This window comes from Oreochromis niloticus, linkage group LG23 (assembly GCF_001858045.2).
Source record: "Oreochromis niloticus isolate F11D_XX linkage group LG23, O_niloticus_UMD_NMBU, whole genome shotgun sequence".
Classification (NCBI taxonomy): Eukaryota; Metazoa; Chordata; class Actinopteri; order Cichliformes; family Cichlidae; genus Oreochromis; species Oreochromis niloticus.
The window spans coordinates 44,409,189-44,430,096 of NC_031986.2; the positions used below are offsets into that span (position 1 = coordinate 44,409,189).

At 42.9% G+C, this 20,908-nt stretch overlaps 2 protein-coding genes across 2 annotated transcripts in view; both read left to right on the forward strand.

Annotated features, from left to right (window-relative positions):
• Positions 1 to 2,174: 2,174 nt before the first annotated feature.
• On the forward strand, positions 2,175 to 10,477 carry cope (COPI coat complex subunit epsilon). The gene is made up of 10 exons (XM_003440012.5): positions 2,175 to 2,335; positions 2,487 to 2,549; positions 2,645 to 2,745; positions 4,322 to 4,474; positions 4,988 to 5,041; positions 7,093 to 7,174; positions 7,393 to 7,548; positions 9,060 to 9,128; positions 9,845 to 9,919; positions 10,151 to 10,477. The coding sequence occupies exons 1-10, from the start codon at positions 2,234 to 2,236 to the stop codon at positions 10,202 to 10,204; spliced, it is 909 nt and encodes a 302-aa protein (XP_003440060.1). The 5' UTR covers positions 2,175 to 2,233; the 3' UTR covers positions 10,205 to 10,477.
• Positions 10,478 to 10,572: 95 nt separating this feature from the next.
• Positions 10,573 to 20,908, forward strand: part of cers1 (ceramide synthase 1) — a 35,751-nt gene continuing 25,415 nt past the window's right edge. The window contains exon 1 of the mRNA XM_003439983.4: positions 10,573 to 11,851. Coding sequence (XP_003440031.2) covers positions 11,603 to 11,851 — 249 coding nt within the window. The 5' untranslated portion in view covers positions 10,573 to 11,602. The remainder of the gene's footprint in view (positions 11,852 to 20,908) is intronic.

Consider the following 20,908-nt stretch of genomic DNA (forward strand, 5'->3'; position numbering starts at 1 on the left):
ACAATCTGAGGTGTACGAGGTGAACAGGAATGGAGAAAGCACGATCCCCTGTGGGGCCCTGCACATCACCTAACCAGGCAGAGCACTGCCCAATCTCACAGACTGTCAGGTAGTCTGTAATCCATATAGTTGGGGCTGTGTGTTCTCCATTTTTACACAGCCTTCAGCTTACATGCTGTTGTACAGCAGGGTTTTAAAAGAATACTGATGTCCATTTATAATAAGTAATAATTATAAGCAGAAGAATGAGTATTTGTATAGCACTTTCTAAAACACACATTTACAAAGTGCTTAACAGTTTGGATAAAATCACACATTAGTGATAAGTGTTCATATTTAAACATGGAAACACACAGTGAGATATGCACATTAGAAGAACAAGGGCTAATGCTAACCTATAAAAATGACTCTTCAGCAGTCATTTAAAACAAACCACTGACTCAGCTGGCCTGATGTCCTCTTCCAAAGCTTAGGAGTTATTACTTTAAAAGTGATTCCCTCTGGATTTAATATAGGTGCATGAAACAGTTAAAGGACCCTGATCAGAAGACTTGAGAGGCTGACTGCTGTTGTAAGGTCTCAGCGGGTCTCTTATGTAGACAGGAGCCTGGCTATGTAGGGCTGTATATGTTATTCCAAAAATCTTTAAATGAATTCTGAAAATCACTGGAAACTGAGGCAGGAAGCAAGAATAGGGGTGATGTGTGAGCACCTGTTACTTCATGTAAGGTGCCTCACTGCTGCGCTCTGGACCATGAAGACAGTCTAGGGAGGCGTGCGAGCAGATAATGCAAGTGTGTACTCAAAAAACTGTTGGGTTTCAGTGAAGGTTTGATTTTTGAGATGTTTCTTAAATGAAAGAAACAAAACTGGCTGAGCTCTGAGATTCAAACTTGCTGTTTATAAATAATACCAAAGTCCTTAATACATGATGTGATATTGCCTGAGAGCAGGATGGTGTAATAACTGACCTGCTTAGAGACGTCTTCAGGCCCAAACCAAATAAAACCGTCAGTTTTAGAAACAACTGAGATGGAGGAAGTTTTTAATCACAGCCGAGCATTCACTGAGGAAGGAGAGGTTGTTTGTCTTGACAGAAAAAATACAGCTGTGTGTCATCAGCAAAGAAATTCTAGGAAGTGCCTTTTAAGCTGTTTAGCAGAATGCGCAGGGGTATATAAAGGAAAGAAAACTGCACCAAGGATTGAGCCCTGAGGAACCCCGCGTGTGAGGGGGGCTGATGAGGACACACAGATAAGTATGATGAGAACCATTTGAACCAGAAATACCAACCCCCTTCCATGATTACTGGTGTCAGAGGCTGCAGATAAGTCAAGGAGAACTAAAGCAGAATATTCACTTTGGTCTAAATGCACAAGAATAAATCACATTAAAATAAGTAAAGGCGCATATAAATGGGTACAGTAAAAGGACTAGATGTTACAATCCCTGATAATGCATTGCTTCAAATGGAGAAAGTCTTGAGGGATGGCGGTTATGAGGAAAGGCAGCCCAGAAACTTCACCAGCGGGATACGTCGTTGTGTGCCTCAGCTTCACAGGGTGTTTTGGTCTTTTACCCAAGCTAATCTGCCATTTTTAACCTTCCTTGGTTAGGTTTAGGGATTAGAGATCTGATTATCATATTAAAATTTGGGACACATCGTCAGTAGTGGACCTTGGATTCATCGGGTGTTTCATTCATTATCACTAGACACCCTCATCTAAGGAGGCCCTGCCAGGGTTGATCAGGCCCCTGAGAGTGTCACTGGTTTATGTTAAATTGTTATTTCTCTTCTACTTTCTTCTGTTTAGTTTTCTACAGTTTATTTTCTTCTATCAATTCACTGCAACTGAGAAGTAATACTTACCTCTTTAATATCTATGAAGCCTCACTTCTTCAAAGGGATAAAAAAAGGTGAAAGAGAGAAGTAAGACAACAGAGACGATAGAAGAGAGCAGAGCTGGAAGGGCTCGTCTATGCTATAAATGGGTACTACTTGTAACAAAGTAAGAAAGTGACGATCACAAAGTGCCTTACAGTAGAAATGTGAAAAAAAACAGAGCATTAACAAAAGAGTTGACTAAATACAAAAATTTTTCAGCATGTACCACAGAGATATACCATCAATCTATGCTCTCCCTCAGAGTTGAACTCCATCTCCCAGAATCCTGGGCAAAACGTAAGAAGGTGACGTATATGTGCTACGTGTCCAGGAAGTTCTGTAGTCAACATGGCGGCGCAGCAGGGAGATGTTGATGAGCTGTTCGATGTGAAAAATGCATATTACATCGGCAGCTATCAGCAGTGCATCAATGAGGCGCAGAAAGTGAAGGTAGGTGACAAACAGTTAACAGCTGAATGTGTCTAAACGAAGCTGTCTGTGTCCCCGCGGCTCTGTGTGAGCCAGCAGTGCTAAATGTGTTAGCTCAAATTTCTCTCACTTAATTCGGTGCTGAAATGCTGCCTGTGTTTTGCCTTTGAAGCCGTCGTCACCAGAAAAGGAGATCGAGAGGGACATGTTTTTGTATAGAGCGTACATTGCTCAGGTGAGTGTCTCAATCAGAGCTCTGTTACTGCGCTCCCACCGCTGTCACACGGAGTGTAGGTGAGACCTGTCCTCGTCCTTTCTGTGTTATTGCAGAGAAAGTATGCTGTTGTCCTGGATGACATCAAGGCCAACTCTCCCCCCGAGCTGCAGGCTGTGAAGATGTTTGCAGAGTATTTGTCGAGTGAGAGCAAAAGGTACCATTTTTACATCCACTTACACTAGTCCACCATGGGAGGGACATAGGACTTGGCGATATGGATAAAACGTATTCTTTTTCTGTAGTTAATACTAGTTGTCACAGTAGTTTTCCAGTCTGTATCAATAGGAGGCTAAAATTCACACTAGTAGTTCGATATGTGCTGTTCTTTGTGGCTCTGTGGAAAGCAGATTCAAGGTTGCCAAGAGAGGAACTGCGATGCTGTGTGAGGGTGTCAAGAGTTTATTTGAGGGTGGTGTATGATGACAGCGAGACTGTTGTGAGGGGTGTGGGAGGAGTGAGAGGTGGTTTCAAGGTGGAGGTGGAATTACATCAGGGTCTGGCTCTGAGCGCCTTTTTGTTTGTGCTGGTGATGGACAGGCTGTCGGATGAGGTAAGACAGGAGTCTCTGTGGACTCTGAGGATTGCAGACAACGTTCTGAACTGTAGTGAGAGGAGAAAATGGGTGGAAGAGAGGTGGAGGTGTGTGTGTGTGTGTGTGTGTGTGTGTGTGTGTGTGCGCGCGCCGGAGAAAAGAGGAATGCATGTCAACAGAAAAAAAGAGACAAATGCATGTCTGTGTAAGAGTGAAAATACAAGGAGGAGAGGTAGTAAAGGTCATTACCTGGGACTATCATCCAAGGCAATGGACAGAGTGGGTAGATATGAGTGTTAGGGGCAATTTGTGACAGAAGAATGGCAGCAAGCTTGAAAGGGAAGGTTTATAAGTTGGCAGTGACCTGCTCTGATGTATGATGTTGAAATGATGGAGCTGGAGGCAGAACGAAGATGTGCATATTTCTCTCTGTAAAAATGAGTACATCAGACGGCTCAGGCTTCTAACTTTGACAAAGACAAAGTTAAAGAGGCAAAGCAGAAATGGTCTGCATGCGCAGAGAAGAGGAGGAGGAGAGTGGATATGCTGGACAAAGGATGTTGATAATATGGTAGGAGGAAGATCTCTGAGAAACGCTGTGCAGAGGGTTGGTGTGATGGGGCAGTTAATTGACCTCGCAACCCCCAAAGGAGCAGCTGAAAGAAGAAGAATTTGATGTGCGATTACTTTTAAAATGCAGAGATTTGCGTTCAGCAGAGACTTCTTAAGTGTTTGAGGGTCTCAGGTTTTCATTCATTCTTGATACAGGCCTGATGAACACCAACGGGTCTTATATCTGTTGGCACGTCACTCCAAACTCAAGGGATTGAATAATGTCCTGTGTGTCCCAAATAAGTGTTGCGTTAATAATACACAAACGATACAATACATAATTCAGTTCCTCTGTGGTTAACAGATTGTATAGATAATATATTGATGGTAGGTCTTGTAGATCTTTTGTTTCACTCTAATATAGTCACAGACTGTGTTTCCTGTTCTCAGTGGAAATTGTGTTTTGTGATGTTACGTTTGCTTTGTTTTTATTCATTTTTAACTGCTTAACAAACCTGACAGAATTTAATAAGGTGTCCATATACAAATTTGAATAAAGAAGACAGAGTGTATTTGAAACAGCTTAATCTTTAGATGGTCGTTGTTTTTTCTTCACAGCTTTTAATGAGGCTTTGTTTTTGTTCAGGGACGTAATCGTTGCCGATTTGGACAAAAAGATGGCAAAGAGTGTGGATGCTGCCAACACCACCTTCCTACTCATGGCTGCCTCCATCTATTACCACGAGATGAATACTGATGCTGCCATCAGGACTCTGCACCAAGGAGAAAGCCTCGAGTGGTAAGAAGGGAGTGAAATTTTTAGCTTAACAAGGTTTGATTTATGATCCGCTCCAAACATTTTTCACCATATTTTACTAATAATCACCACGAAAACAAGAACAGTTTAAATTTTAACTTTCATTTTTATTCATAACCAATATTTGATGGAGATGCTCAGTCATCTGAGCTCATTTTGCATGATTACTGCTTCTGGACTCACTGTGCTGCTTTGACAAATGCGCCTACACGGCTAATATGAAGAAGATGAAGATGAACTACATTTGCATATAGACGTCATCAATCATGTATTATGTTTGACATTTTTATAAATATCACAGATCATTTCTGGGCTGTTTACAATCTGTGAACTCTGTAACTTTGAGCCCTCGTAATTTGTTTTTGGGAAATCTGGTGTTGAAATGTGTCCTGTGTCATCTGTATTCTATGCAGTGGGATCTTCACTCCCTGCAGTTTAAAGAGCGCTGCATGAAACTGACCAAGCCTCACCCTTGTTGTTCTTTTTTTCCATCAGTATGGCCATGACCATTCAGGTGCTCCTGAGCTTGGATCGTGTTGACCTGGCGAGGTATGACATTACTTGGTTTTTTTCATCGAAGAGAAAATTAAACATGATATTAGAGAATTTGCACTACAAGTGGTTGATCAGCTTTTGGAAGCGCACATCTACAGTTCTGTGCAAAAATCTTCAACCAGCTTTCTTGTAATTTTTTTTTTTTTCTTTTTGATGCGGTCTCAAACAATAGTTCTCAAGGTTTTGGGGTTTTTTTTAAAGTTTTTTTTCTCTGGATATTGGCTCGTTTTTAACACTTTATGGCCGGTCGGAGCGGGCACGCTCCATTTTGCCTAACTATTTTAAAAACCACATAAGCTAGCGCAATAATTTTTTTGCATATGAAACCAGAGGAGTCGTACTTACATCTTCGTGGCTCAAGAGTTGGCCGTTCGTCTTGTAATCGGAAGGTTGCCGGTTCGAGCCCCGGCTCTGACAGTCTCGGTCGTTGTGTCCTTGGGCAAGACACTTCACCCGTTGCCTACTGGTGGTGGTCAGAGGGCCCGGTGGCGTCAGTGTCCCACAGCCTCGCCTCTGTCAGTGCGCCCCAGGGTGGCTGTGGCTACAATGTAGCTGCCATCACCAGTGTGTGAATGTGTGAATGACTGAATGTGTAAAGCGCTTTGGGGTCCTTAGGGACTAAGTAAAGCGCTATACAAATACAGGCCATTTACCATCTTATGCATTCAGCTTGTCCTAGGTTACGGTTTACTTCCACATATTGCTTTGCAAAAATTTCATAAAAAGCATTTGGAGCAACAAAAACATAATATTCCAGAAACAGGCTTTGCCGATCTGATCAGCTGTCCATAAAACTTCCTACGTTGGAATAAACGTCAGCACGATTTATCTCATGTCCGCCATTACCTGCCCGAAACCGGAAGTGACGTCATTTTCACAAAAAATGTAGTTTTTTTTTCCCTATAGAGTATTTACAAAGATATGCTTGGTGTATCTCAAAAATAAAACCATGAAGACACTCAAAATAAATTTCCTGTGGTTGGAAAGTATTTTGTGCAACCTTTTTGCTTTTACAGTTTTGAGGGATAAACCTCTGAAATTTCGCTAAATAGAAATATGTGTTAAAAAAAAGAAGATTTTTTTTGTAGTTTATTGCACTTTTTTGCAATTTATGTAGTAACTATGGACTTAATGCATACATATTATTAAAATTTGGGATATATTGGTTGTATTGATGTATAGCGACTTGAAATACTCCCTAAACGGCACTACAGCATGTAAAAATATAAAGATAAGCTCTGGCGGACTTGGTTCTATGGTAGGTCTTAAAGGGTTAATCCAGCTCTTGTACCTGACCATTGTCAAAGGAGTTTAGCATAAAAAAACCCACCAAACTCAAAGGAGGAAACATTGCTGGGTCTACACATAATGAACAACTTGTCAAACACCGACTGGGGGATTTCCAAAGAGTGTTTAGCCAAAAACATGGCGTATCTCAGCATGGTGTGCAGCGTATCCCAAACACAGCCAGTGTGATGAAATCCTCCCAGAGCCTGGATCTCAACATTATTGAAGTAGTGTGGGGTCATCTTGACAGAGAAGAGGAAAAAAGGAGGCCAGCATCCAAAGACGAGGTTTTAATATCCTTCAAGAAGCCTGGAGAACTATTCGTGACGACTACTTACAGAAATTACAAGATTATGGCAGCAGACACGCCCAGTCTCAGGGGTCACATGCTAGCCTACTCCTAGTGCCGGTCCCAAGCCAGGATAAAATGGGAGGGTGGCGTCAGGAAAGGGCATCGTGTGTAAAATCTGTGCAAATCAGCATGCACGTACATCCGCTGTGGTGACCTCTTGGGGAAATAAGAGAGCAGCTACTTCGACTGTGTTTCTACTGTATGTTTGCATGTTTCAATAATAATAGCATAATACAGAGAAATGAGGGGGGGCTCGAGACTTTTGCACAGTACTGTATCAAACAGTTTAAACTCAGCAGACCTGCTGTATGTATTACTAATTCTGTGAATTAGAAAAGCTTGCATTAACAAAAACAGACAGTAAATTGGGGCAGTCATCCTCAAATCACATTTTCTTTTTTCATAGGAAAGAGCTGAAGAAGATGCAGGAGCAGGACGAAGACGCTACCCTAACCCAGCTCGCAACAGCCTGGGTTAACATTGCTGTGGTGAGGGGAGAAACATTCATGTTCCTCTGTGCTAACCCTCAGTACATAATAGCCAAAGTGTGACAGGTGGTAAATGGACTGTTCTGCTTATTAAACAGCTCATATCTCCAGGAGCTCTGCACCCCCATCCTCATTAGAAAAACAATACGATGCATATAAAGCAGCTGGGACTGACTTTTCAGAATCATCACTGACTCACAGTCTGTTTGTTATTCCAGGGTGGAGAGAAGCTGCAGGATGCCTACTACATTTTCCAAGAGATGTCTGACAAGTACTCTTCTACACTGTTGCTCCTCAATGGCCAGGCGGCCTGCTACATGGCTCAGAACAAGTGGGAGGAGGCTGAAGGAGTGCTGCAGGAGGCGCTTGATAAGGTTGGAGGACAATAGGAGTTGGGTTTTTTGTGTGTCTCTGTCTTGTCTCTGCATTTATGCACAATTCACTTAATGCTTTATTAACTTGTTTCTAAGGCAGCTTTTAGATCCATGGTCTTAGAGCTGAGAGTAGTGCCACTTTTTACATAATGAATGAACTCCATGTTAAGGAACCAGGAACATCTTCCTCCTAGTCGTGATCCCAACCAATATGTCTGACAGCCTGCACAGAAGCTTATTTTTGAAGCCCATATTAATTTGTTTTCTGCACTGCTCTGGGGATGAAGAACTCCTAAAGGATAATTTATGGTCTTAGTTGGTACGCTGCCTCCGTCTGTCAGCAGAGCAGGCAGACGGGCCGTCCTCGGACTGGAGCGGACTGCGAATGTGCCAATTCTACCATAAGTTCTGCTTAACACAAGTTTAGTTTGAAAACTTGGGAATTTCTTCACAGTGACTCCACGTTCACTGCATCCTGACCACCAGTGAGTGGTTCAACACGGATAAGAAATGACAGTTGCTGCTGATCCTTTTGTTTGTGATAGCAGCTGTTGCATTTTGTGTTTTGTCACGCTCAGTGAACGTGAATGGTCGTGTGTTTGGATGGGAGGCTGGGTTCCTTTTAGTGGTAACCATATTATAACTGCTGAACCCAGACGACCCTGAGAATAATTAAAAAAACAAAAGCATCTTAGCTTAACTGAAGAAGTAAATGATCTGAGTGTAACAGCAGGGGGCAGCACATACACACTTCCTGCACTTCATCTCTAACAGGATTTGGTTGGACTGTAGCTTCTATTCCCCCATTCAACAAATGTTGTTATTGATCCATTTTCATTAGTTAAACTATTTAATAAAGTCTGTTGTTATAAATTAAAACTACAGCTCACTTTTTAAATCAAAGTCATCTGCATTTTGAATCCATCTGTGAGTGCAGATCGCTTTGATGCCAGTGGCCGGGTTATTCTAGTTCCTTTCTAATTAGTTTTTATTTTATTTTGACTTTCTGTTTTTAGTTCAGTCTGTTTCCTGGGTGTATTTTCTCATTTGAGTTAACATCTTTAGCTTAGCTTAGCTTGTATTAGTTTCTGTGTTAATTTTAGTCTTTTTAATTAAGATTTAGGAAAATTGGCACATGTATTACAATAAAACAAAGAGGTTTACTCAGTCTGGTAGACATCCAGATTGTCAATAAACACATGTTATGAAATCTTAACCAAACTAACAGATACTAACGATTTGCCTGTAATAACCTTGGGTGGTGACGCCTGCTGTGAGTCTGGTCTTGTCATGTTTACAGGTTTACTTATTGATTTTAGAGAGCATTGGTTATCCATTCATGTTGCTGTAATGTTCTAAACCACATGTGTTTTTACTGTAATTCATTTAAATCAGTGTGACATTAAACTGGATCACTGCTACCTGCAACAGGTCAAGCTGAGTCTTTCAGTAAGAAACTTTAAACATGCTGAGAATAAAGCGTCTTCCTCTCTCTCTCTTATCCCTATCAGGACAGCAGCCACCCTGAGACACTGATCAACCTCATAGTGCTGACCCAGCACTTGGGCAAAGCTCCTGAGGTGAGACTTTGAACCCAAAGCTGTCTGTGATTTGGTGATTTAACTATTGTTTTTATTGATATCCTATAGATGAACTCATCGTCTTTCAAAGAGGATTTGAAGCAGCTTTGCCCTCTCACCCTTCATGCTCACATCAAGGATTAAAAAAAGGATGCACTTCTCGTATTAGGAACGTTTTGTTTTGAACCAGGAAAATCCTTTCTGCCATGGAGGAGTTGCGCAATCTGGAGATCAGAGTTCATGAGATAAAGCTCACTTATCTTCCTCACATTATAAGGACTTCAGAGCACACAGATAGCAGCACATTGCTGACATGAAGCTACAAGTCATCATTAGAATGTTTCCGCCTGCAGTAACCGCTGATTAGCACATCTCACTCAAGGTTTCCTGGAGTTATGAGGAAATTTCTTTGCAAACTATACGAAACACAGGGTCTTATCTGGTATTATAGAAAGGAATACACAGGTGAAGCATGTAGAGGTTTTATGGCATTACATTTGCATGACTCTGATATTCTTTACGAGTGTTACATGTTACAGTTTGGTTGCAGACACTTTGGAAAAGTTGTTACACTGTTGGTCACCCTGTGTTGCCTTTCGTCTGTAAACCTGCTTTTTGTGGACTTTAAAACTTTGTTTTTGGCCAACGTTACCTGTTTCTTTTGTTTTTTTCCCCCCTTTGGTACTGTTTGTCTGATGAGTTTATGATGTCCCCAGGTAACCAGTCGATACCTCTCCCAGCTGAAAGATGCACACAGAGCCCACCCGTTCCTCAAAGACTATTTAGCTAAGGTAACATCCTTGTCGTTAATCATTCTGACGAATATAACTGTTTATGTGGCTTGGATGTTATGAAAGTTTTAGTGCCAGGTGTCCTTTGGAGCGAAGCCACTGTGGGTCTTTAGCCCTTGTCCCACACTGGTGTAATTACATAAGAGTGCAGATGTACATAAACATGCTTAAAGTGGGTTACAGTGCTCCTGTGGTGCTTAACTGTTTCCTCTGCTCTTTGTTCTCTTACAGGAGAACGAGTTTGACAGACTAGCCCTGCAGTACGCTCCCACAGCTACAGCATAGAGCATCTGCTCGTACTGAGGAGGCACTCTAACAATGGACGGACTTCAGACCCAGCTTCTCCCTTTCATTTAAACGTGTACTGTGCTTTGGTATTTTTTGCTCTGAAACTTTGGTTATAATATTTAAACCACACTAGATGTCACAATTTCCCGTGGGGACAGACCAACGCCTCTTTCTTTTGCTATCCATTCTTGAAAATTGCATTTCTTTTACAACACATCTGTGTAATGCAAGCATTCCTTTGAAATGATAATAAACGTGTGACACCCCGGCTGTGTGACGGATGTGTGGATTTGTGGGGGGAGCGGAAGGGTTTTGGGGGTGTGCCTGAATGTATTAGAGACGAGGAAATTCAGACATGAACGCGCTTTCTGAATTATCTATGTGATGCAAGTCGTGCACATGACGCGCTTTTTTTCAAACACAAAGACAACGGTAATTACGTCACAGCCCCTCTGCTGCTTTTTTCCTTTCTATTTTTTTTTCTATTTATTTATTTTACCCAGTTTTTCTTTAAGCGTAGCTGGCTTGTCTGTCCGTCTTGGACGCACCAGTGAGCGCGGCTCGTCAAACCGTAGGACACGTTGAGCAGCCAGACGAGGAGGAGGAGGAGGAGAATAAGAGGAGGCGACGGGGCTCTTGGTGGGATGAGAACATCCTCATTCATCCGTTTTTTCAAGCTGGAATAACATCTGAGACTCGGCCGTTTGACGGGAACCTGCTGTTTGAACTCACGAGACGTTATATAAGGCGAATAACGGACCCCGATGAGAGCGCGCGTGAGTGTGACAGCGCAGCAGGGTTTGCCACCATCACCGGAGAAGCGACAGAAGCTTTGGACCTCTTTTTTCACCCCCCTCCCTCTATGTTTGTGCGCTCAAAGGCGATAAATGCTAATTCATTCAAGTTGCTAGCTAGCTTGGAAGCCCCTGCCAATGCTGCTCTATTCACTGCGGTGTGCGTTGCGGTTTCACTTAGCTAGGCGGCTAACCGGGGCGCAGATGAGCTGAGTGCGTAGCGGAATGATTAACAGAAGAAACCTCCTCCAGACTGCCGCTGATGGCTCAGATTAATTGTCTATACTGGCTTCGTAATTTTTCTGCGTGATTCTCAAATCCAGCCGCGCAGTCCGCCGTGTCTGCTCTCATACCTGGCGGGGCCCTGGTATCATTCATAAAACTGTCCTGGACGCAAAAGAATGGGCCCCGGTCTTAAATTGGAAAACAAAGAATTAGGCTACTGAAGAGGTTAAGCTGGTTAGAGAGGCTTGCTCTGGCTTCTTTTTTTAAATACAGCTAGCAAGCTGTTTAAGCAGTCAGTCGCCGAGTCTGGACCGTACTGCTCGCTCGTGTCTTTGCCCATATTTTTCTTGCGTGCTGGTTTTTGCGACTCACCACAATGGGTAGTCTTGCCGGGAGCGCCGGGACGGTTGAAGTGGAGCCCATGCCGGGGTACATAGAGTTCATCACCAGATCCACCGTCGTCATGCTGGACGCATGGAGAGACTGTAGCAGCTGCGGTCTGGAGCTCAGCAAACGGACTTTCCTGGATAACGCATACATTACCTGGACCGAAATCGCCCTGTTTTTCTTTTGCGCCTATTTGTGGACGAAGGTCAGGAGGGGACTGACAGAAAGTCTGTTTAAGGTGGGTGCCATGCAATCCCTAATTTACTCGTCTTAGGGATTCATTCTTCTAATTGAAACAAGTGTGGCCTCCCATCTGTCAGTAGTTATAACGGGAGGCACATGATGCTCTGTGCAGGCAGGTGGGAGTTTACCACCAGAGAGTTTAAGAAGTACTGGAACCTGTTGCAGGTTTAATATGAAGGAACAAGTTAGAGGAAGGGAGAACACCTGAAATCCCTCTCAGATAGCCTAACCACAGTGTCAGAAAATATTAACCTGACTCTCAGGCTACCACAAACACAGCTGCAGCGGTGCGCACAGCTTCCCGTACCACGGGTTCTCATTTTAGTGCCGTTCAAGATGGTGGCAGGTTCAAGTAGGGTAAGAAACTGTCCATATGCTCTCGCAGATGCACATGGTAGCTGCTGCACAGCTTCACAGCACACGCTCTGAATTTGCACGCTGTGTGCAGAGGAGAGGAAGACGGGGACTCCCAGGGGAAGAAATGTGTGCGTGTTAGATAGCCTTATCTACACGTGCTGGGTGAACAGGTCCGATGGATGCAAGCTGTTAGATAAATACATTATTTTATTTTCACTTTATTTTGGAGTATTTTATTAATGCACGAGCTGCACGCCTTGTTTCTGCAAGTTTATTATTATTGTTATCCATCCATCCATTCTCTTCCACTTATCCTTCATCATCATCATCATCATCATCATCATCATTATTATTGTTGTTATTAATATGTAACTCGTCATGTTTCTGGTAATCTGGTCACAGATTACAACTGTTGTGTTGTAAGGGCAACTAACCTATTTGAAACAGTATAATCTCATATTATTAGTAAGTGATGCGGATTTCCTGCCTGCGCCTCCCCTCTCTTCTCTTTCTTTATCACACACACACACACACACACACACCAATCTGCTGTCATAAAGTAGAAAATGGTGATTTTTTTAATGTGTGTGAGCATGTGCACAGAGTGTCTCTAAAAGCAGCCTGACAGCATGTCTTTTACCTCGGTGTGTCTCCCGGTGGTCACAGGCTCAGACTACTCTTTTACTCATCTGAGGCCTGAGCACTTCCATCCAGCTGGTGTTTCCAGGGAGAGGCTCTCTGACCACAGACTGGGCATGTGGTCTCTGGCCAGTTAATCTGCCTGGTGGTGGGGGCAGGGTGTCTACACACGGTAGATGTTGTGATGAGGATGATTCGGCTAGAGTTGCACACACAGGGGCTGAAAGCACTGTGTACAGAGGCAGATGTTGCCTGTGAATGAAGGAGGCCTGTTTTCATTTTTACATTATGTATGTGTGTCAGCATATGTATGTTTGACTCAATGACACATATGTGGAACATAATGGGGGGGGGCTGTAGATGCTGAGTCAAAGCTCAGTGCACTTTTCGAGTTCTTATATCAGGGATGGGTTCAGTGTTTGTTCAGCCATGTGATGCTAATGCAATACAAGTATTACTGCTACTCATCAGAAAAGCTCAGCTGGCTGCCAGAGAAGCCCGACTTCCTTGTGTGATGTCTTTCTTAGCAGAATGGGAATAAGCCTCCCTCTCCTAAAGTTGGATTTGAAGTAAACGCCAGAGCATTAACTTCAACCTGGTAATAGTTACTCACTCTGTGCTGTTGCTCTGGTTTCTGATTTGGAGTAAAGTGGCTAAACTGTTATACATAAACACACTTCATTAATTTCAGAGCTGATGAGACCCTCCGTGCATCAGACACTAGCACAGATGTTAGTGGGAGAAGCACTTTTATTCTGGTGTAACATCTGCAGAAATCTCATTTATCATATTAACAGTGTGTAGCCTGTGTTTTAGTTTGGTTTCTCTGACACATCATAGACCTCAAAGAATGGTTATACCCTCACAGGTCACTTTATTAGGTACTGCAAATATTCACGTGGCAACAGCTGAGTGTATTTAGGCATGTGAACATGGTAAAGATGACGTGCTGAGCATCAGAAAGAGGATGAATGGTGATTTAAGAGACTTTAAGAATGACATTGCTGTTGTGAGAAACTGCTGATCTGATCAGAGGTCAGAGGGTGGGCAGACTGCTTCGAGCTGATAGGAAGGCAAGTGACTGATATACCCACTCATTATAACCAAAGTATGCAGCAGAGCATCTCTGAACGCTCAGCAGGGTGCTGCGAGTGGTGCTGTAATTGTGTGGGGGATATTTTCCTGTCACACGTCGTGTCCCTTATTACCAGCTGAGGAGCATTTACATGCAACACAATACCTCAGTATTGTTGCTGTCCATCTCTTTATGACCACAGTGTGCCCATCTTCCAATGACGGCTTCCAGCAGGAAAACACAACGTGTAAGAAAACTCACATATTGGTTTCTTGAAATGGCCTCCATAGTTTCCATATCTTAATCTAAGAAAGCACCTTTGAAATGTGGTGGAACGACAGATTCACATCATGGATGTGGAGCCAATAAATGTGCAGTCACTGTGTGATGCTATCGTGGCAATATGGATCCAAATCTCAGAGGAATGTTTCCAGGAACGTCTTGAAGCTGTGCCACGAATAAATAAGACGGTTCTTAAGGTAAAAAAAAAAAAGGTGCTGCCTACCACTACCAAGATGTACCCAATAAATTGTCCTGTGTGGGTTAGTTGAAGGATTGTGTCAGTTACAGACATGGACATTTCAGTTTTCTTAGTTTTATTCCCAGAATCTCCTGTAAGGCTTCGCTTTAACGAACACAATCTTAATTGAATTGTTTCCAGTGGAAGATTTTGTGATATTGTTGCTTTTACATTGTATCAAATAATATTTTTAAACTCTTGCTTAGACATTTAAAGGTATCGCCTCGTACTCAAGGACATTTTAATGGCTGTTTTATCTTTGCAAAGTAAATAATTGTTAATTGCAGCCCTGCTTTCCCCTCTGACATTAACACCTGTAGATGATGCTTTGACGAAAAAAACTAAAAATAATTAGTTTTCTGTTTTGTTACTTACAGCACTCCCAGTCCCTTCTGAAGAATGAAAGTTGACCCACTTTAAAAGTCTACAGTTACCAGGCTCTGCATTTTTTCACTGTGGAAATCCCAATTATGAAAGCAGAGCAGACTTGATTTTGATTTGTGTTTGGTCAGCTTGCCTTGCACCGCAGTAACAAAAGCCGAACCTTGTTCCACTTGGATGACTGATAGAAGCACAGAGACACACAGTTAAAAAGAGGCTTTATATTCACAACCTCACAGTCCGGACACATTTAGAGGCAGCGGGTATTCAGGCACGCGGACAAGCACATATCTTTTTATGGTGCGTGAACTTTGTGCCTCAAAAGCAAGGAAATTAGGTCAAGGTTGCAAACCTGGCAGCAATCCTAAGGTGGTGCGTTCGGTGTTTATGTGAACCAAAAAGATACCAAAGCAGCCTCCACACATGCTACTATCATTTCACGTCACCGAGCCCTCAGGTAGCGTTAGGCAAGCGCAGTGGGGGTGGCACCGAAGCACATGTGTGGTCGAGTGTTTTTCAGAAAGTTTCACATTCGGTTTGGTGTACGAGGCACAGCAGCGCCTTATTAGGTTAAATAAAACTTGTTTATAAGGCACTTGAGGTCTGCTGTTGCATAAGATGCTGTAGCGCATCATCATTAGCACCACGACACCGTTTCAAAGGTGCACGGGGCCTGCAAGTGCTGAAAAGCTTTTCTTCTGAGGAAAATGTCACAGATTACTCAGAATAATTACACACTACACCTTCCTCTTTTAATTTTGTACGCTGGTTTTCACAGACATCTTTGGTTCTGTGTTTACGTGGTTTAAACGGATGCTTGTTGTTAGATTGTGCATTACACTTATCAGGGCGTGTGCTTGTGTTTATGAGAACGTAAGGTTTTAAAAACATTTGTTTATGTTTGCATGCATTTTGTCTGTCATTAAGTCCAATTTCTAAACGGGCCACTCCCAACTCGCAGCAGCAAAGGACTGGCGTGGATGACGACCGGTGTGTGAAATCAGTGAAGAGAGAGAGGAAGGGCGATAGAGGAGTGAGCAAAAGAGAGAAGCGGTGATTAGAGGGAATAATAATAAAAACAATAATCAAGAAGTTAATGAAGAAGGAGGCAGGGGAAGGAAGGAAGGAGAGGGGGAAGTGAGCTGAGGGGTGTCATGGCTGAGGCCAAGCCTGCTGACTCAGCAGGCAGCGGCCAATCACTAACACAAATGTGCGTACACACCCACATGCACGCACATGTTTGTAAAAGCACATATGCCTTCCTGCACGCTCATGTACCTGCTGTTCACCATCTATATGCTGCATTAGCATCGTGTGTGTGTTTTAAAAGTGGTAGTACTAAGTGCTCAGTGGTCAAACCGGGAGCAGGAACATTTGTCTCACACACACACACACACACACACACACACACACACACACACACACACACACACACAGCAGTAACTCAAAGAGGAGGACAGCAGTGAGTTTGCCAGCTTCAGCCTTGTTGCAGAGGTCGTCTCCCTTTATCGAGCTGAATGGCTCCTCATCCTCGGCCGCTCTAAACGTGAAAGCAGTCTGAGGTTTGACAAGGTTCCCAACCACAGATCCCAGATCACTTTCCACTAAGCCTCTGCTCATTGTTTTGCATTAGAGCCACAGTGAGAAACCTGAAACTGGACTTGTGGTTGAGGGGAAGCGATATCTATTCAGCCAAAAGTGCCCACTCAGGTGAAACTTGTAGGAAGCGTGTAATTTTGACACTGATTGCAAGCAATCGTTATTTGTTGGGAAGTTTTCCTCTCCTCTCCTCTCCTCTCCTCTCCAATATATCATCACTTTGCATTTAGACAGGCAGCACTTCCCCCATCACCTGTCACACGATCTTTCTCTCCTGTGTGCTCCAGTGTGTCAGACATCATAAATACGCAGCACTTACAGGTGCATTAAAGCACCAGGCTATCCCCGCTGTGTTCTCCACAGAGCATGGCTGCGATTAATCATCATTTGTCACTGCAATGGATTATCAGTATGGATGTTATACATGCACACGCAGTTGTACATGTACATTTTAGTATGAATAATACCAGCGTAACGTGTTCCTGACAGTGCTTACAAATAGTTGAATGTCTGCTCATAGCTCATGTGCTAATAACGGGCTTCATGACTTGCAGACTTGGTCCCGCGCTGGTCCGTTTCAGCCTAGCGTGCACTCAGCTTCATGCCGAATAGCTCCGAATTTCTTTCCTTTGCTTTCCAGATGTTTTCACGTGCTGAGTTTCGAGTACCTGCTTATGTGTTTTTTTTGTTTTGTTTTTTGTCAAGATACTAAAAAACATTTGGACCTCCCACACGCCACCTATCCATCAGTGCCATGCTAATTTAATTTCTCTCCTAAGCAGAGCTAAAACCAGTTCAAACCGCTCTGTTCACCACTTCCCAAAAAGTGGCATTTTCTGCAGGCAGATTCATCACATGTTTGACATTTCATAGCCTGAATTATATAAATAAATAAGTGTCAAATAGATTATTAATGAGTTGTCATTAATTGAGTCCTTAATGTTAACCCCCAGCAGGCTTCAGATTTCTGCAGAAGTTCTTCATATTTATTGAATCATCTTGCAGACGACTCTTTCATATCCCAGGATTTAGTGTGAGCCCTGAGTCTCTGTGATTCCAGACAGAAAAGCACAGCAGATCATTAATTTGATTTGCAGATTAAACTGGGAGTCGTGTGCAGCTTTTAACAGCGCGCACCAGCAGCTACAGAGCAGGGTCATGAATCAGCTCTGTTTGGTGAGTGTCACGGCGTTCCCTCCGGTTGCCTGGAATGTGTCGTGCGGCCTTGACCGCAGCAGAGTTGCCGTGCCGCTGGCCAGCCTTTCCAGCTTTTTTCTCTTCCCCTCTCTTTGTCGCCCATTTGTTTTCCTCCAGACTGACATGGTGGACAGGCTGCCACTGTGCAACAACACGCTGTCACTCGAGGTTTCACACTTGGCAGATGTCCTTCCTCTAACAAGGACACTTTACAAAAGTGTTTGAGAACTCGGCAGTCATGAGAAACCCCAGTTCATTCGGTCTGCTCGTCACTTTGCATACATCGTTTTTCAGAGCCATCTCTGGAGCACTTGCGTGGTTCATTTGTTCACTGTAGTTAGGGGGGAATCTAAGATCCAGGCATTCTTTGGAGCATTTTTGAGATGCAATTAGATCAGTTTCTTTACCCCAGCTTCTCTCCCTCTGTGGGAAACAAACACAGACACAGTCTGTGCTAAATGTGTCCAAAATAGTTTCCTTCTTTAGTCTTTGTCATCCTCTCTTTCAATATCTCTTCCTCATCTCACCTTTCCATCCCTCTGTTGCACTCGTCCTTGGATATCTTCTTCTCTGTCTCTCACCACCCACCGTGTGCTGTTGGATTTTATAGCTACACAGCAAAACTGGAGTTTAGAGCTGGACCTTTATAGGTTCTCACTGACATCTGGCAGTGATTATAGAGGCTGTTCTTACAGGAATAGCCAAGGTGAGTGAGTCAGAGACAGTATGCAGACACTGGCATGTCACGCTTCACCATCCTCTCCAAGACAAATAGTAGCATCACAAACAATATAAACATTAGTGTGTGATAATATTTTTTAAAGTGGATCCATTATGCTAAAGTTTGGCTCCATGGTTTTATTCGTGGATTGAACTTTGCATGATTTACAGCTCAAATTAATACTGTAAGGTCGGGGGGGGGTCCCCTTTCACCGCAGGGCAACCTGCATGTGACAAATAAAGCCTTGATTGATTGATTGATTGATTGATTATTAATCTCCCGCGATGCTTTAGTGGAGCCCATCAGTTCATGCGCTCCTTTTAAGCCAATTTCCTTCTGATTGGCTGCCACGTGCAAATAGAATATTTGAGCAGCAGGTGGGTGGGGCTTCTGTGATGACCTGAGAAGAACATATAAGAATATCCATTTTCCTTAACATCATACAGAGCCAGGAGCAGAAAAAAAAAGTTTCAAACCAACCATTTAAAGAGCTTTGAGCTCTTAGTGATCCCGGGCACAAACTGTGCTCATGTTTAATATAAACATCCGTGTTTAAAGCAGACCTGTTGTATATTTGTCATTACCCCCCTCGCTGTGAGGCAACAGTTCTAACCACACAAGTGCTGTTAAAGCTAACATTCATGCACACACACAGCTGGGGTTTAGAATCGTGCCCAAGGATACTTCAACATGCAATTCAGTTCATTCAGTTTTATTTACACAGCGCCAAATCACAACAACAGTCGCCTCAAGGTGCTGTAAGGTAGACCCTACAATAATACATTCAGAGAAGAAAAAACCAACAATCATATGACCCCCTGTGAGAAGCACTTTGGCGACAGTGGGAAGGAAAAACTTCCTTTTAACAGGAAGAAACCTCCGGCAGAACCAGGCTCAGGGATGGGCGGGGCCATCTGCTGCGACCGGTTGGGGTAAGAGAAGGAAGACCAGAGTAGGTGGGGACTCGATCCAACCGGCCTTCTGATTCACAGATGACCCACTCTTTCTGGCTGCGATCATTTACTGTGACTATAAAATGTGGGAAATTACAATAAATAAATAAATATGGAAAACTATCAACAGAAAACGTTATTAACTACCGAAGCATTTAAAAGCTAAAGTGGGTGTCTGCACAGGTCTGACTGTAGTCATATCACAGTTTGTCTATATCCAAACTAACAATTCAACTAAAGTCGTTATTTCATTTCACCTCCATCGTTTATGTAATGAGGTCTCTCTGTGGTAGCTATAAAAGTTAATAGTGTCTTTTTAATTTTTCAATATCTAGGTGCCGCTTTGAAATACGCCATCCAAGTGTTTTTTAAAATGCTTTTTTCAATGACTTCTGTTAATTTTTTATAAGCCTGGCCTGTGTGTAGAAGCTGTTTGATACTTTATTCATGCGAAATATGTTTACGGTGCTTACATCATAAATTAATCTTGAATAAACAGGAAGAAGTTTACAGTCAGATTTCCACACCGCTCTGGTGCGATTCTTCCTTTGGGGGTTTTGACCCACTCATGTGTTTTTGTCAGTTGCATGGTTGCAATATGTGGCTTGCAAACAACAACTCTTTTCATTAAATCCTGGATACATTATAGCAGCTAAATGAGGCATTAGCACCAGAGCTGCGCTAAATGTTAGCAGCTGAGCTTTTGCCTGGGTATCTTTATGCTCCACACTTGCTTTCACTGCGAATCATTTTACACATCTCAAACGTGACAACAATCAATGATTATAATATGCAGACTGCATAAATAAACTATAAAGGTTTATCAAATTAGAAGGTATAGTAAATCACCACATGATGTTTCCATTGTAGCAGTTAGCTTTCCTCTGTATTTGTTTAAAGATGGTTTAGACCATTGTGGGTAAATGGCTGTGATGCACTAACGAACGCCACCTGCAGCTAAAACATAACGACCATGACAGATACGTTCACGTCCACCTAGAACCGCCTGAGGCAAAGTCTCTTCAAGACCTCTGGTATGTGGCACCGCAGGAAAGAGTCCCATCGTTCTAGTTGCAATTTGCAACGCATCAAACTCTTTCCTCTATATGGCTGCATGACGCCAATAAGCTCGTATCCAATGGGCTCACAACCATATAAAGCAACATAACTTCCAGGTCCGCTAAGTCCTTTGAACCTAGATTCTCTTCTTAATGAGTTAAAAGCGTCCTATAAAAGCCTTTAAGACAACAGCCTTCAGTTCCTGATTGCTTTATGGTCTCAATCATTAGTTTCAGGTCAGGTTAAATAGAATATGAAGTCTGTTTATAATCTATACTCATTTTCTAACAGCTTGTCCATCAGTTACTAACAAATTAGTAGAAAGTTTCACACTCATACATACACCAACGTGTGCTCAGCTCGAGGACTATAATTGGGCTTCACACTGGCTACACCCGTCTGTGCTCACAGCAAGAATCAACTGTTTACTTACCATTGGACATATTTAATCCAGCCTGGTGTGCTGCTGATACATAATCAATGTTGCTCACTTAACCTCTGAATAAAGCTTTGGCTGATCAGTGTAAATTATCCCATTGAAGACACACACA